This window comes from Spermophilus citellus (assembly GCF_964194105.1).
Source record: "Spermophilus citellus genome assembly, chromosome: 13".
NCBI classification, from domain to species: Eukaryota; Metazoa; Chordata; class Mammalia; order Rodentia; family Sciuridae; genus Spermophilus; species Spermophilus citellus.
In genome coordinates this window covers 56,390,167-56,407,650 of record NC_138193.1, presented here as the reverse complement: position 1 = coordinate 56,407,650, position 17,484 = coordinate 56,390,167, and the positions used below count along the sequence as shown (strand labels likewise).

The following is a 17,484-nucleotide window of genomic DNA, read 5'->3' as shown; positions in this document are numbered from 1 at the left end:
CAGTTATACAAAAGCCACTGCATCCTCAGATCTCCGCCAGTACTCATCCTGGGAGAAGAGCCAGCACTAGACATGCTCTTTCACACACACTACTACCTCCTACGTTCTCTGTACACAAAAAGCAGCTCCTGGTGCCCAGTTTAGTCCTTAGATGTATCAACAAAAACCCTCAGTGAGTTATAGGTAGGAAAGACAACAGGAGCATACCCAGAAAGGTCAACCTAGAAAACTCAAAAGATTTGATGTATGGGAACAGTAAAATGTGAAACAGCTTTAACTATCCTGGAGGGTTGTGGACACAGTCATATGGGTCTAGCAGGACTCCTAGGTCATTTTTCAATTCCTCTGCTTACTTTTATAAGGTAGGAGAAGCATCCAATCTGTGAGCTGAGCTTCTTACTCATGTCCTGAAAAATATACTTCCTTGAAAAGGTGCATAAACTTTTCTGAGGGAATTAAGATACTAGGAGAACCATGTTGATGGGACTGGAGAAAAAATTAAAAACTGTCTGAATAAATTTTAAGACACAAACAACCCAAGATGCTAGAGTAAACAAAAACCAGGATTTAAGGTTGAGTCTCCAAACTCGAGCTAATGGCCAAAACAGAAGGCTTCTCACATGTTTTGGTAACATAACTTTTCCTAAAAACAAAGTAGGGCTGGGGTGGAAAGCAGATATGGGCAGAGACAGCTGAGGGCTGAGGTGGCGAATCAGCCCTAAGTGCCCTTTCACCTTAAATGATGAGACTGATGGTAGTTGTAAACAAAGGCTTAAGAAGAGGACAACAGCAACCACAGGACTCTAGTGACAATCGCCATCATAGTCCACTCCTTCTATGTACAACTTTCATCAGAATGAAGAGTTACTGTAAACTAAGAACTTTAAGTCTGTTTTTTCTTGAATGGGGTTCAGAGCAGAAAGACATGGCTCCACAGGCCATTGGTACTCCCAGTTCACTGCAGAAACACCAGGGAACAGGAGAGCTGGGCTCCAGATTCTGGTTTGCACCATGTGTCTCCTCTGCTTGTCCCTTTTCCCATCCAGCAAGACTTCGCAACAGTCTTTGCAAGTAGCTCTGTGGGTATTTCTTGCTCCTGGTAGGTACACAGCAGGATGAGAAGGGTATTTCTTAAAAACCCAATATTCCTTGGTCAGCTTATTTTGCTTAAACACAGTAGAACATTCCTGATAAAGGAAAAATAAAATGCGATTTCCTTAATTAAAAAAGAGCTAATTAACAACAAAACAGGAAACTGCTCCAAAGTCAGTAGAACCAAAAGGAAATACTCAGAGGCTTGTAGAGTCACAGTATCCAGTTAAACCGAGGTTCCCCTTCCCGGCTGTACTTCCCTTGCCCACCCCACCCGCCTCTAGACAGCTCTGCCTTTTTGTGCATCACTATCCCCAAATGTGGGGACAGGCAAGTCCTCCTCAAAGGTTCTGTTGGCTCAGTACTTCACTCCTGGAATAAACTCCTTGGCATCTGGGTTCAGGTTACTTTTGCTCTGAAATAAGAACAAGAGATAATAAATCCTAAGGCAAGCTGTACTTTAAAACTTATTTTCTTCCTACTTAATTTTTTTTTTTTTTTTTTTTTTAGTACTGGGTATTGAACTCAGGGCCTCATTCATGCTAAGAAGTGTTCTACCACTAAGATACACCCTCAGCCCCTCCACTTCCACTAATACCATTACCTTCCCCTTAGCCTTTAGGACAAAAAGAAAGAAAATTCCTTGTAACTCTGTTGTTGCTTGGCTGCTCTCAATGGCTCCTGACATACTTAGCCCATACTTAGCTCATTTTCTCTTTCCTGTTTGAGATTCTGTTCCCTTCCTGATGCTTCTCACAATCTCATCAGAGGCCTTTCAGTTCAACTCTAAAAAGAATTTTCATTTCACAAGTATCTCAACTTCATGAAAATCAGAACTCCATGAAACCGGTCTTGGTTACCATAATTTCCACTTTTCTTCATTTTTGGGTTATAAATATATTCACACCTCTGTTGTGAATACCCCAAAACTCAGCAAACTTCAGGGCATAAACATTTGAGACACAAGTTGGGTGAAAAACATAATGCATACAGAATTCTGATGTTACATAAACATGGAAGGCAAGAAATTTATTTATCTGGTCTAATTATAAGTGGCAAATGACCTCTCAGGAATATACTCCTTCTAAAATGAACAGGCAATTTTTATGATACAAACATTCAGAACTTAGGTTTATTAAATACAGACTTGGGCGACAGTAAAGAGGAAGATAGCAGCAAGTGATCATTTCAGAGCCTGTTTGGAGGTTCTAGCAGGGAAGCACAGCTACTCTAAATTCTTGACCAGAGAACGGGCTTCCTCTACTGGGGAAGATCATCCTCAATTTGCAGCTTCAGGCAAGACACACATAGAGTAGTGAAGGAGGAAGGGACACCATCTAGTCAGGTCAGCAGAAACAACCCTGGTGATAAATGGGGTGACATGTCACAGCCAGACGGCCCTCAACAGATCATGTGAAACCAAACCTGATCTTGAGTATTCAAATTTATCATTCGTCTGAATAGTTTTATGAAAGCCCACTAGCAGGGCAGGGGAATGAAAGGTGGCATCATGTCTTCACTGCACCCTCTCATCAATGCCCATCTAAGTGGTGAAGAAACAGCAGCTCAGAGGGCTCCAGACACTTGCAAAAGATTGAGGGCCAGAAAAAGTCTGTGACTCCAAATTCTACATTCTTTTTACTGTCTTATGTGGAAATACACATGGTTCTTACCAAAATATCTTCAGAATTATGGTCATCCCCGACGGACAGTCCATTTAACTGCTGCTGCAACTGTCCCATGGCCTGCGGCAGGTCTCGTGCTGGAATAAACCAGTCTTGGTCTTCCTCATCCAGCATCTCCTGGAAGCATCGGTCCAAGAAGTCTTGCTCCTGCAGCTCCTCCTCCACCTGGCATGCAAAGGGAGCACCTCAGATATCCTATCCAGGGGACGCATCCCTACCAGGAAGCCCCCAATCCTTCCCGTCAAAGGTTATTGCTCTGAAGCTAAGATGAATTTGTATGAGATTTAAGAATTAAGATGCTTGTTATGATTGGTTAGGAAAAACACGATTTTTAATTTTTAGCTGAATTTCATCAACAATAAAAGAGAGAAATAGTTATTAAAAATTTTAGGTCTTTGGGCTGGGGATATAGCTCAGTTGGTAGAGTTGCTTTTCTTGCATGTACAAGGCCCCGGGTTCAATCTCCAGCACCACAAAAATAAATAAATAAAATAAAGGTATTGTGTCTACCTACAACCAAAAAAGATATTTAAAAAAAAAAATTCACACATCTTGTAAGACCTACAATATGTACCAGGTATTTTCCATTTCTATGGCCTTGTGGAAAATCATTTTATAGCTTAAAATTCTTTTCTCAGTCTTGTTAAGAAAGAAATTCTTAAATTTCCCATTTTATAGGAAATATGTAAAAGATACAGAAAGTATGTAATTATTGTACTACTTGGATAGTGGAGATTAAATCAAAACTAATTCTTAGCTCCTGGCCCACTTTTCTAGTAATGAGATCCTCAAGGCAGAAAAGTAATTTCAGAACCTCAGACACAAAAGATACTTTGTGGCTGGGTGCAGTGGTGTTTACCTGTAATCCCAGCAACTCAGGAGGCTGAGGCAGGAGGATTGCAAGTTCAAAGCCAGCCTCAGCAAAGGTGAGGCACAAAGCAACTCAGTGAGACCCTGTCTCTAAATAAAATACTAAATAGGGCTGGGGGTGTGGCTCAGTGCCCCTGGGTTCAATCCCTGGTACCCCCATTCAAAAAAAAAAAAAAAGATACTTCGTGGCATATCACTAGAAAACCAACCATGTCATCAATATAGTATTCTCTCAAAGTAAGAAGAAATGTATGAATATTTAAACTCCATATTTCTTAAACTCTGCCCCAAACTAAAGCAACAAATACATCTAGAATATTTTACACTTCTTTGCAAACACTGTTACTCATAGTAAGCTCTGCAGATTTTCCAGTGACTTTAACAGGCTTCCTGCCTCACATCTGGCAAATTCCTCGCCTACATCCTGATGACAAACTCACAGCTCACTAGCGCCACCACTAGAATGAACATCAAGCAAAAAATGATTTTTCAAATTAGCCTATACAACTCACAAGTCACTGGTGGTAAGATTTAAGGAAAGGATTTTAACTTTGTAATTAGTCACATTTTTAAAAAATGTCAAGTGAATTACATAGTTATGAAGTTATTAAAATAACCACAACAAAATATTTCCAAGCCACAAGATTTAACATGACTTTGTGTTTGAAATTTCCTGGAATTTTCTTGCTCCATTCTTTTATATATTCCCTTTCTGAAGCATTTTACTTCATATATTTCTCTTTCTGGGGCTTACTATGCAAAACTATTTCCTGAATTGTAGCAGTAAGCTGTTTTCTTTGTATAAGAGTTGGGAAATTAGGGCTGGGGTTGTAGCATTGCCTAGCACATGTGAGGCACTGGGTTCGATCCTCAGTACTACATAAAAATAAATAAATAAAATAAAGGCACTGTGTCCATCTACTTACAAAAAAAAAAAAAAAAAAAAAAAAAAAAAAGAAAGAAAGAAAGAAAAAGGAAAGAAAAAAGAAACAAAAACAGATGAGAAAGTAATACCAAATAAGTAATACCAAGACTTAATACCAAATATGAAGAATACCAAACAAGAAGGAAAAAAGCCACCTTAATTTCAACACTCAGACCTGAATGGAGATTACTGACATTTTGGAATGTACCTACCCTACTCTTACTAGACACCATGGGAAAACGGCAGGAGCTTAGAGTAAAAAGTCCCCTGATAATTAGAAATATACATACAAAAGAATCATAAGATTTAAAAATTCAATAAGCATTCTTCATCTCTTTCCACAGTGTAGACAGGGAGTAAAAGCACATTTTATACACTACATATAACTGGTTTTTTGCCTCCTCCAACCCTTAACAATAGGCGTCTTTTCTTCTTAAAAATTCCATGGAAGCCGGGCGGAGGGTATAAACAAGCCATTTACAATAAACTGGTATGTTTAATCTTACTTCTTCCCTTCTTTTCTCAGTTATACTTTCTGAAGATGACTGATACTATTTTTATTGGAACTTAATTCTTTCTCCTCTCACAGCTACATTTCAAATTCTTTCAGCATCAAATTCAATGAGTTATCAAAAGATCAATGTCTCATTCCTAGTTTTGGGAGCTTGTATGGTGTTCTGCATACAATGAATCTTGAGTTGAACCTAAAGTGAGAAGACATTGGATTCTATAGCTGGTAACCCAGATATAATATCTTCTAGCATATGTGAGGCACTTTCCAATAAGAAATCTGAGAAAATAGAATAAGATGAAAACAACTTGATTGTGGTTAAAAACTGTATAGTTCACCATGGTCAAACAAAGTGACCTATAGGGGTGTAAGCAGAAATTACATCAATCAGATCTGAGATCCTAAATCTTCCTGCTCTCGAGGAGTTCCAAAGTTTCTCTTAAATACTCAATCCCCTGGCTTGACATCACATACCAATTGGAAAATAATGTTACAAAATTAGTATTTCCTGTAAAATATTAGGGTTGGGAGAATTCAAGCAAACAATCGTTTACCTGCTTAGCCTTTCTAAGGGCCTGGCAGGATATAACTGTCACTGCTTTCCTAGTTCTGAAACAAGTTATAATTTTTAAAGTTTCTAAACTATCTTTCCTCAACCTCTTTGGGTGTGTGTGCATGTTTCTGTAAGCTGCTAGGTTTCCAGTACTTTTCCAAGTACCCTGCCTCAGTTTGCTATATTCTTAGATACAGAAGCCCACATCTGGCCTCCAGTGTAAACATCTGGCTCTTAAGTCCCAGTCCTAATCAGCAGGGTTAAGAGCATGTCAACAAGTATTATCAAAGCCAGGACAAATTGTTTATGCTTTCAGCAAATTTTTTTCCAGTCAGAGGCTAGTTAAAGGCAGAGTCATACAGGTCAACACAAAAGCTAAATGCAACTATTCTAAAATCCCATAGAAAATATATTTATTTTCGCTTAGAGTTCTTAAACATCTATTATGTCTGCATTTATTTTCTTTTTTTTTTTTAAAGAGAGAGTGATAGAGGGAGAGAGAGAGAGAGAATTTTTTAATATTTATTTTTTAGTTCTCGGCGGACACAACATCTTTGTTGGTATGTGGTGCTGAGGATCGAACCCGGGCCGCACGCATGCCACATCCCCAGCCCTGCATTTATTTTCAAAATGAAGCACGTTTCACATTTCCAATAAGAAAATAAAATCAATGAACTTCAAAGTACAGAAAAGCAAGCTCATTACCATTCTATTTCTTATTGTTCCATAGTATAAGCACTTAATTTCAAGATAAAAGACCTTAGATAGCTGGGTGGGGTGGTACAAGCTTGCCATCCCAGGTACTCAGTAATCCCATCTGCTTGGGGAGGTTGAGGCAGAGGATCACAAATTCAAGGCCAGCCAGGGCAACTTAAAGAGATCCTGTCTCAAAAACAAACAAAAATGCTGGGAATATGGCTCAGTAGTAAAGCATTCATGGGTTCAATCCTCCATACAGGTGTGCAAGGGAACCAGTGACACCTTCCCCTTTTTTGGTGGTACTGCGTAATTGACCCAGGGGTGCTCTCTACTGAACTGTATCCCCTGCCTTTTTCCCCCTTGAGACAGGATCTTGCTACGTTGATGAGGCTGGCCTCAAACTTTCAATCTTCCTGCCTCAGCCACCTTGAGTCATTGGGATTATGTGTGCTCCTCCACACCCAGCCGTTTTTATTTTTACAGAAAATATTACAGCTATTGAGTTACATGTATCATCAGCTTCTACTTCTTTCTTTACCTGTCTGTTGAAGTCCTCTTCATTCTCCATCCACATATATTCTGCAAATGGGTTTTCTTTTTCATCATGCCCATTTAGTCCCTGGTCCTCTTTGGATTTTACACTGGGTGGTGTATTTGCCACACTTGATCCATTCATTATGACAGACTCTATAGGAGCAAAAGAAAGGATAAAATGAATACAAGGATCAAGAAAATGTAAACCCACAACATTTAAGTTCTTTTAGAAGTTTCTGAAGTTCTGAGCCAAAGACTTAAATGAACAGAGACTGTTAAGACTATAACTGTGGGGCTGGAGTTGTGGCTCAGTGGTAGAGCACTTGCCTGGTATGTGTGAGGCCCTGGATTTGATTCTCAGCACCACATACAAATAAATAAAACAGCACCACATATAAATAAATAAAATAAAAGAGCCATTAAAAAAAGACTTATTGTTATCAAGCCAAACATATCCTGCAGTTACCAACTATACAGATGTACAATTCTTAAAGAGTTAAGAGAAAAAAAAGGGTCTAGGCTTATTATTATTATTTTTTTTCCCTAGGCAAGAGGCATAGGATAGGGTGGGGGTAAGGAATCTTCCCATGCCAAATTCCTGAAGGTCCTAGAACCTAATCCAGATCCGCTTCCTTAATGATTAAACAGAAAGAGAGAATGTATTCTTTTTCTATTTCTTAATTCTTTTTGTAGTCCTGGGGATTGATCCCAGGGCTTCACACATGCTAGGCAAGTGTGCTACTACTAACCTACATCCCCAGCCCGAGTATACATTCTTAATGAACACTGTAAGCACCTGCTCCTTATTCTGATTCTCAAACTTTGTGTTTCTTTAAATGTATTTCAAAAAAATAATACGTGTTCATTGTATGATAAGCAAAAAGTAGAAAAAAAATCACCAGTTGTCCAACCATCTAAAGTTAATAATAATTAACAATGTGGTGGTGCACAGAAACTTCCTGACACCTGGCATGTATGTAGATACAGACATACACATGTTCCCCAAATTTCCATTCTCAGCAGTAACAGGATCATGATGCATTAAGCCCCACCGTTTTTTTTTCTCATTTGTGTTAATATAGCCATAGGTCTTTTGGAGTATGTCAAATGTTTCTGTATTGTAAAGTTTGGATGAACTTCTGGTATTTATTTTTTTCTGATGATTTCTTTATAACTGCTACATTGAAGAGTATGTTCCTTTGTTTAAGTATCTTGATTTATTGCCACCCTCCCAAAAGAATTTAAATCCCCCCAGTAGTGTGTAAGTACCTGTTTTTCACATTCATGAATACTATTATTTTTAAACCATTCCTAGTCTCATAAGAGAAAACCTGCATTTTATTGTTTACACTTCTTTAATTTTTACTGAGGCTAAGTATTGTGAAATGTTTAATGGCCATTTTTCTATTAAGATTTATGGATTTTCCTTATCTTTGGTAAGAACACGTATTAGTTTAATTTTTTTTAAATTAAAAATATTTTATAAAAACAAGTAAAATAATTACTACATTGGTTTCTTACTATTATTTTTTGCAGTACTGGGGATTGAACTCAGTGGCTCTCTACCACTAAATTATATCCCTAGCCATTTATTTATTTATTGTGGTGCTGGGAATTGAACCGAAGACCTTGCACGTTAGGCAAGAACTCTACCACTGAGCTACACCCCAACTCTTATTTTTTATATTTAAAACAGTCTCCCTAAGTTGCTGAGGCTGGCCTAAAACTTGAAATCCTCCCACATCAACTTCCCAGGTCGCTAGAATCACAGACATGCAACACCATGCCTAGCTATATTTGCTTCATTATTTTTGGTGGCCATATTTGCTAGCCTTCATCTTTGCTTACAGCTTGTGTGTGTATGTCAGTCTATGACTCTTAAAGGTGCATATGTATGGAAAAAAAGAGTTTGCTTTGGCTTGTAATCCATTTTGGTGTTTTGTTATCACTGACAATGTGTCTTTTTTCTACTCTTCCTCTTAATATTAACCATTCTTCAAAAAACATTCCAGTCTTCACTCACTTTTCTTCTCTATCCTACTGTACCTAGGGAGTACCATGTTAAAATTCTTTCAGTTTTTTCTGTTTCATGTGCATAACCTTTCTTGTTCCAATTAGATCTCAATTCCTGAAAAACAAGACTTGAGGTGCATATATTTTGTAACTTACCACAACATTAAAGACTCCATAAATACTTGTGGCTTAATTGTGCTTTGGCAACTTTCTCTCTCTATCCCATCTTGCTTCCACCTAATTCCTTGGGGCTTCTTTATAGTTTCTTAACAAATTATTTCCCTCTTGTCTCCATCTTGGCAACACACCTAAAAGCCTTTCTTTGCATCTGAGTATACTAAAAATTTCTTACTTAATCTTCTTTAGTTTCTGCAAAATTCCTAAACTGTTATGAACATTAGAAATCTACTCTTGTAGTTGGACGTGGTGGCATACACCTGTTAATCCCAGCCACTTGGAAAGTTGAGGCAGCAGGATTGCCAAATTCAAGGCCAGCTTGGGCAACTTAGCAAGAATCTGCCCACAGAATAAAAAGTAAAAAGGGAATGTAGCTCAGTGATAGACTGCCCCTGGGTTCAGTTCCTAGTACCACTAAAAGAAAAAGAAAAACAAATAAAGCCCTAATCTTGTAAAAAGGCAAGTAGAACTGTGAATAGTAATGAATACATGGAAAAACAACTCACTGATCCTTCTAAAAGAATTCCATTTAAAGCAGAACCCATTAAATTTACTATAGGTTTAAATGGGGGACCTGGTAAGAAATATATCTGTTTAACATATTTTATTTATTTATTTATTTAAACGGAAATCACTCAGATTGCATTCCCTCCCTCTTGTTCTCCAAAAATGAGAGAAGAACAATCATCAATGGCAATAGGCAGCTGCAGCAAAGCAAAACCAAAAGCCAGCTTCACGCTCAAAAGGGAACGCTATGCCTCCTCCTCAAGACATATTTTAGATAGTTAGAGACAAAATAAGACAATATTTATTGCAATACTGGATCTTAAAAACAATTCTACAGGGCTAAAGGAGGAATCCTGTTCTTTATTTTTACTACTTCCATTTGCAGCATAGAAATGACAGAAGCAAGTCATTTTTAAATGCCAGAGCAACTGCATAAGTAAGTGTGGTATTCCTAAACAGAGACTCTTACAGGTTCTCTACTTTTCTGAGTAGCAGGTTATCCTGTATTGTATTTCCAAATTTTTATTTGGCTGTTGTTTACAATCAGCATTTCTCCCCATCCATGTGGAAATTGTCCACAGAGAATCAGAGTTCAGTTTTCTAAAACATCTGCCTTTATCAAAAAAATAAATACTAAGTGCATATGATCATAAGGAAAAAGGGAAGGCAGAAAAAGAATAGAATACCCCTTCTGATTTAAGAGCAAGGTAGAACACAGAGCAAATTACACAATGCACTTGTTCATGAGAAAGGCAATGGTAATTACCATAAACTCAACATGGAGGTGTTACTTGTGATTTTATAATGTATGTATATTTGTGGTTTCATCCATAGTTCCATAATTCCATAATTCCATCCATCTATCTATCCATTTACTCAGTTCAGTGTTAGGGATGGAATCTAGGGCCTCATGTATGCTAGGCAAGCACTGAGCTACATTTCCAGTCCTAGATAGTTATAAAAGGTACTTTAGGCTTCAGAAACTGGAATCCCTGTCTCTCTTTAACCTTGTGTCCTCCTTTCACCTGATCCGTTTTGTCCCCAAGGCATACCACAGATACCAGAACTTCTCTTCTTCAAGCCAGGTCATAGAAATTAAAAATATAGCTGGGCTCAGTGGTGCACACCTGTAATCCCAGCCACTTGGGAGGCTGAGGCAGGACAACTGCAAGTTCAAGGCCAGCCTCGGCAATTTAGTGAGACCCTGTAGCAAAATAAACAGGGGTGGGGATATAGCTCAGTGGTAGAGAATCTCTGGGTTCAAGCCCAGTACAGCAGAAAAAAGAAACTAAACTTATACTCTAATCTTCCCCCTACCTTTCTATTTCTCAGCTAGTCATAAAGAAATTCTCTGACACATCTTGTCTGACACTAGATCATAAGCCTTTTTTAAAAAGGGTCCTGTCCCATAGTTCGGAGCAAGGAAATCTGCACAGAGAGGCCAAGAAGAATCTTGAACAGACAGGCTTTGCTGGTTTTCCCCACTCATTTATTAGCATTAGATCATACCTTTTTTGTCTAATTACATTGTTACACAGTTGTCTATGTTTCAATCATGTTTATGCAATGAAACCTTCATTTAAAAAAAATAAAAAAGGGTTCTGAAAGCTTCTGGACAGCTGAATGTGTGGAGGCTGACAGGAAGGTAAAAAAACGACTCATCCACATTCTAGCAAGATGGTGAAGCCAACTTCTGGGGATGGACACTCCTGGGCTCAGGATCCTTCCAAATCTCACCCTATATCTCTCTTCATCTGGCTATTTATTTGTATTCTTTAAAATATCTTGTATAATAAACTAGTAAACATAAATGTTTCCCTGAGTTCTGTGAACTGCTCTAACAAATTAACTGTACCTAAGGATGGGGTTGTGGAAATCTCAATTAGAAGCCAGCTGGTCAGAAGTTCTGGAGGTCTGGATTTTTTTTAATTAATTTTTTAAAATTTATATGAGACAGCAAAATGCATGACAATTCTTATTACACATATACTACATTTTTTCATATCTCTAGTTGTATACAAAGTATATCCATACCAGTTCATGTCTTCATACCTGTACTTTGGATAATAATGATCATCACATCCCACCATCATTAATAACTCCATGCCCCTTCCCTTCCCCTCCAGCCCCTCTGCCCTATTTAGAATTCGTCTGTTCCTCCCATGTTCCCTCTCCCCACCCCACTATGAATCAGCCTCTTACATCAAAGAAAACATTCAGCATTTGGTTTTGGGGATTAGCTAACTTCACTTAGCATTATCTTTTCTAACTCCATCCATTTACCTGCAAATGCCATGATTTTATTTTCTTTTATTGCTGAGTAATATTCCATTGTGTATTTATGCTACATTTTTTTTTTAAAGATAGAGTGAGAGAGAGGGGGACAGAGAGGGACAGAGAGAGAGAGAGAATTTTTAATATTTATTTATTTTTTCTTAGTTCTCGGCGAACACAACATCTTTGTTTGTATGTGGTGCTGAGGATCGAACCCGGGCCGCACGCACGCCAGGCGAGCGCGCTACCGCTTGAGCCACATCCCCAGCCCTATGCTACATTTTTTTAATGCACTCATCTACTGAGGGGCAACTAGGTTGGTCCCACAGTTTAGCTATTGTGAATTGTGCCACTATAAACATTGATGTGGCTGTGTCCCTGTAGTATGCTGGGTCCCTGTAGTATGCTGTTTTTAAGTCCTTTGGGTATAGACAGATGGAGGAGAGGGATACTGAGTCAAATGGTGGTTCCATTCCCAATTTTCCAAGAAATCTCCATACTGCTTTCCATATTGGCTGCACTAACTTTCAGTCCACCAGCAGTGTATGAGTGTTATCATTTTCCCCACATCCTTGCCAATGCTTATTGTTGTGTGTATTCATAATAGCTGCCATTCTGCCTAGAGGGATAGAATCTAGGGGCACTTAACCACTAAGCCACATCTCCAGCCCCTTTTATTTTTTATTTTGAGACAGGGCCCACTAAGTTGCTGAATCTGGCTTTGAACTTGTTATCCTCCTACCTCAGCCTCCTGAGCTACTGGGATTACAAGCATGTACCACCATATACAGCAAGAGATCTGGAATTTTGGAGTCTGCAGTGGGTGACAGTCTGGTGGGACTAAGCTCTCAATCTGTGGGTTAGTATAAGAACAACACTGGCTTGTGGGCCTACTGGGTGAGAGTGAACTGGTGCTTCAAGTGCCCCATTCCTTTAGTAATAGGGTAGGAATTTTGCTGGACACTGGTAGCTCCTAGGGAAGCAAATGGATGTTTCCAACTTGGGGAAGAAACAGGGTATGATAAGATTATCATCATTAAATTTCCCATTTCCAGTTCTTCACTTTTACCCAATAGGTATTTGGCATTAAGAAATCTAAGAACACTTTGAAACTTATCGCTCCCCCACCCTACCTTCCCTCTCATGTTCTGAATATATACAGGGGTACTAAACCCTGCAGAGCATTTGCTTTAGTACTTTACCATGGTCAAGGGCTTATGTCTAAAATATCTGGCTTAAAATAGGGGCCTTAGTTACCAGCCATAATGAACACCTACACCTTTCAGATCCAATATACTCTTACCAAAAATAGCTGTTCTTTGGATCTATATGAGATATTTAATAAGCTATAAAATCTGAATTATGCCCATAATAACAGTTTGGGGTGTGTAGGTGGTACCAGGGAATGAACCTAGGGGCACCCTATAACTGAGCTACATCTCCAGCCCCTTTTTTTTAAATTTTAAATTGAGATACAGTCTTGCTCAGGCTGGCCTCAAATTTGTGATCCTCCTCTCTCAGCCTCCCAAATCACTGGGATTATAGGCATGCAATGCCATGACTGGCTATATTTGGGATTTTTGACTCAATTAAAAAGTCATTTCTGCCAGGCACAGTGGAACATGCCTGTAATCCCAGCAACTCAGGAGCCTGAGGCAGGAGGATTGTAAGTTCAAGGCCAGCTTTGGAAACTTGGCAAGACTGTCTCAAAATAAAAAGTAAAAAGAACTAGGGAGATACTTCAATGGTGAAGTGTCTCTGGGTTCAATCCCCAGTACCTAAAATTAATAATTAATTAATTAAAAAAATAAAACTAGCCTCTGCTATTCTGTTTTCAACAGTTTCATTATTCCATCCAGCCTGTTTAATACTATTTTTAAAATTAAATATTGTGGATAATAGTCTTTAATTCTATTTACTTCAAATATGCTGCCACTGGATACAGGTTTTACCTTTCCTCATTATATCTTAAAAATGCAAGCCCTTGGCTCAATCTACTCATTTATTAAAATCTGAGTGCCAATTTACATTAGGGACTGATGCTTTGGCAGCAGGATATACAGTTCTTGCCCTGGTGGTATTTACATTCTCTTAGGAGAAAAACAAGCAAATAATTAAGAGTAACTATGATTTATACTGTAAAGTGAGAAGTAAATGAGACTATTAGAAAAATATAGGGGGAACCAATCTAATTCAGGTGTGGGCAACATTTTCACTGATACCTGAAAAAATATAAATCAGCAATAAGGAGAGGAAAGAAGCATGTGCAAAGCCTCAGGCAGAAGAGATCTTTTCAGGACACAAAGAAGGTAGATGGGCATCTAGTAGAAGGACAAGGAAGAGATGAGGCTGAAGAGGCAGATAGGCTGGATCATATGGGGCTTCTGGATTTTATCCTAAAAGTGATGAAAGCCATTATAAGGAGTTCTCAGCAATATAATGACTTGATTCAAATTATGTTTTGCACTCACTCAGGCTGCTATGTGGAAAATGGACTGGAGAGACCCAGAGCGGATACTGAGACTAGTAGGGCAGCTAATGCTCTTAATCCAGATGAAAATATGGCGGTTGCTTGGTTCATGATGGTGGCAGTGAGAAGAGAAGTAGGCCAACTCCAAAACTATTTCAGGAAGTTCTGGGTGATGAAGGCGATGTGGGGAATCGGGGTGAGGGAAATATCAAAGATAATTTTGGTACAAAGAACTGGGCAGATGGTAATGTCATTGTCTAAGCTGAGGAATTCTGTGGGAAGAGCAAAATTTTTCCTGGGTGGCGATGGTGGGGTGGGCTAAGAAGGGTGATGAGTTCTATTTTGGACATGTTAAATTTGCAACGCCTCAGAAACACTCAAATGGTGATGTTAAGTAGGTTGGCTATATGCATCAAGAATAGAAGAAGTGTGGCTAAAAAGAGAAAGTTGGAGTAGTCATTTATATAAATGGTAACTGAAGTCATGGGACTAGAAAACACTGCCTAGAAAGAAAGAGCAAAGAGAGATGAAGAGATGGTCCAAGGCTCAGCTCTGATGTGTGTGAAGATTTTAAAAAGACAGGCAGAGGAGGAGGATAATATGAAAAGAGGTTAGGTAGAATCTAGAAATGAGAAGGAAATCAGAAGAATTTGACAATACAGAAATCAAGGAAGGCAGAATTCCAGTGTAATAGATTAAATGGAAGTTCACCAAAAGATATGTATGGCCTGCAGCCACCAGAATTTAGAAGAGGCAAAGAACAGATCCTCCCCTAAAGCCTTCAGAGGGAGTGCAGTTCTACTGATTTGGTATACTGGCTGATTTTGGAATACTGGCCTCCAGAATTGAGAAAGAATCAATTTTGTGTTTTAAGCCATTAGTTTATGGGTAATTTGTTACAGTAACCACAGAAAATCAACACATTTCCAGTGAAGTGGGAATGCTGAAGACTGCTAAAAGGTCAAAGAAGAAGAAAGCTAAGGAGCATCCACAGAATTAGGAAATTAGAGATTTCTGATTACCTTAATAAGAGCAGTTTCCATGTAGAAAAATAAGGGGGAAAGTCAAATAAGGGGGAAAGTCAAATGGAAGTGAGCTGAAATGCAGGTGACAGCATGTGTGAAGTAACTCTTTCAAGGAGTCCAGCTGCCAAAGGAAGCATGGGCAGAAACTGGAGGAGTGAGAAGTCCACAGAAACTAACACTGAAAAGGCCAGCGGCATGTTTAAGCATTCACAGAAAGGGTCTAGTAGAGAGGGAGAGGCTATGAACACAAAAGAGAATACACAACCATGCTCCAAAATACAAATGGCTAGGATTCTTAGTGATAGATGACTGCAGGGTGAGCATTAAATCAGAGCAGCAGGAAAAAGAGCATGGGGAGAGGGATTTGAACCATACAAAGACACAGGAAACATCGTTAGCCTATGGCAGGTGATTTCACTTGCCTGGAGGCAGATATGCTGTCTCCCAAGTATGTTTCCCTAACTGGACAGTTGCTGAATTAACCTGTCAAACTCTAATTCTCCAACTTTCTAGTTAGCCTTTCATTTCTTCTTCTAATTTTTTGCAGGGTCATATCCCTCCCCCCGCCACACATTTTTTCTTGGGTGGCAATGGTGTTGGGGGGGTGGGACCTATATAAAGCTACTTAGGCAATACAAGAAATAACTTTATAAAGCCTTTAAAATCATGTGGAACATATTTTTATATGCCATGTTATACTTGGCACTAAATTGTCTCTTTATTTGAGAATTGTTCTTTTACTAAGTAAATAAACTCATCAGATTTTATCCATCATTTGGTGGAGGATTCAAGGAAGACAGAAGGCAGGGAGAGTAGTGCAACTGTCATAAGGGTGAGGGAATATAAGTGAGATATGTATAGAGATTAAAAATCAAGTTCCAAATTAATCTCTAATTAGAATGATTTTGTCACTGGGTGTGGTGACACAGGCCTATAATCCCAGCAACTCAGGAGACTGAGGCAGAAGAATATAAAATTCCAGCCAGCCTGGGTTACTTAGCAAGAAGGAGGGAAGGGAGGGATCGAGGGAGGGAGAGAGGAAGGAAGGAAGAAAAAAAGCTGGAGATAAAGCTCATTGGTAAAGCACCTCTATCTCCAATCTCCAGTAGTACTGTTAAAAAGAAAAAGATTTTTGTTCCTGGTATTCCCATTTCACTCATTCATGGAGCAGCAGCTGCCAAATTTTTAATAGAAAACAAGTAGGTAATCACCCTGCTAAGTTTTTCTATGTTGACCTCAGTGCACAAATGCTACATTACTTATCTTCATATGATACAAAAAGAGTGCTTACAAATAAAATGTCAGTGAGTGTTAAACACACAGAAAACTGAATTTACCTGCAATAAGAAGTTGACAAGAAGATTCTGAAAACAGATCGGTTGACAGTAAAGTCAAGAAAAAGAGAAACAGCCAAGCACAGTGGTGCACACCTGTAATCTCAGGGGCTCAGGAGGCTGAGGCAGGAGGATCATGAGTTCAAAGGCAGTCTCAGCAACTTGGGGAGACCCTAAGCAACTCAGCAAGACCCTGTCTCTAAATAAAACAAAAAAATGGGATGGGGCTAAGCTCAGTGTTTCAAAAAAAGAGAGAGAGAGAGAAAGATAAAGAAATAATTTATGTGATCCCTAATAACAAAAAATATAAAAACAAGGGTAAATTACAAATAGAGGCATTATTTAAATTAAACTTGGCCTGGTGGGGTGGCTCATGCCTATAATCCCAGTGGCTTCAGAGGCTGAGGCAGGAGGATCACAAGTTCAAAGTCAGCCTCAGCAAAAGGAGGGTGCTAAGGAACTCAGTGAGACCCTGTCTTTAAATAAAACACAAAATAGGGCTGGGGATGTGGCTCAGTGATCGAGTGTCCCTGAGTTCAATCCGGGATACCACTCCCCCAAAATTAAACTCAGTGCTGCCAGATTAGAAAGACAATAGCAATTTGATAAATCTCTTTTCTATTAATGGTATGATGTATCCTGTACTATTCAAGGGCTGAGGACATAGCTCAGTTGGTAAAGTGCTTGCCTTGCATGTACAAGTCCCTGGGTTCAATCCCAGCACCGCAAAATCCAAGCAATAACAAAAATAAAACAAAAAAAAGACTGTCTTATACTATTTGATAAATTTGCCCCATTGATGAAATGAAATCTGA

At 38.9% G+C, this 17,484-nt stretch overlaps 1 protein-coding gene across 3 annotated transcripts in view; it reads right to left on the bottom strand.

Annotated features, from left to right (window-relative positions):
* Positions 1–705: 705 nt before the first annotated feature.
* Positions 706–17,484, bottom strand: part of PAIP2B (poly(A) binding protein interacting protein 2B) — a 31,470-nt gene continuing 14,691 nt past the window's right edge. For all 3 annotated transcript variants that reach the window (XM_081263905.1, XM_081263906.1, XM_081263904.1), the window contains 3 exons: positions 6,874–7,022; positions 2,766–2,942; positions 706–1,507 (listed from right to left, as the gene is read on the bottom strand). In XM_081263905.1, coding sequence (XP_081120031.1) covers positions 1,451–1,507; positions 2,766–2,942; positions 6,874–7,011 — 372 coding nt within the window. In that variant the 5' untranslated portion in view covers positions 7,012–7,022 and the 3' untranslated portion in view covers positions 706–1,450. The remainder of the gene's footprint in view (positions 1,508–2,765; positions 2,943–6,873; positions 7,023–17,484) is intronic.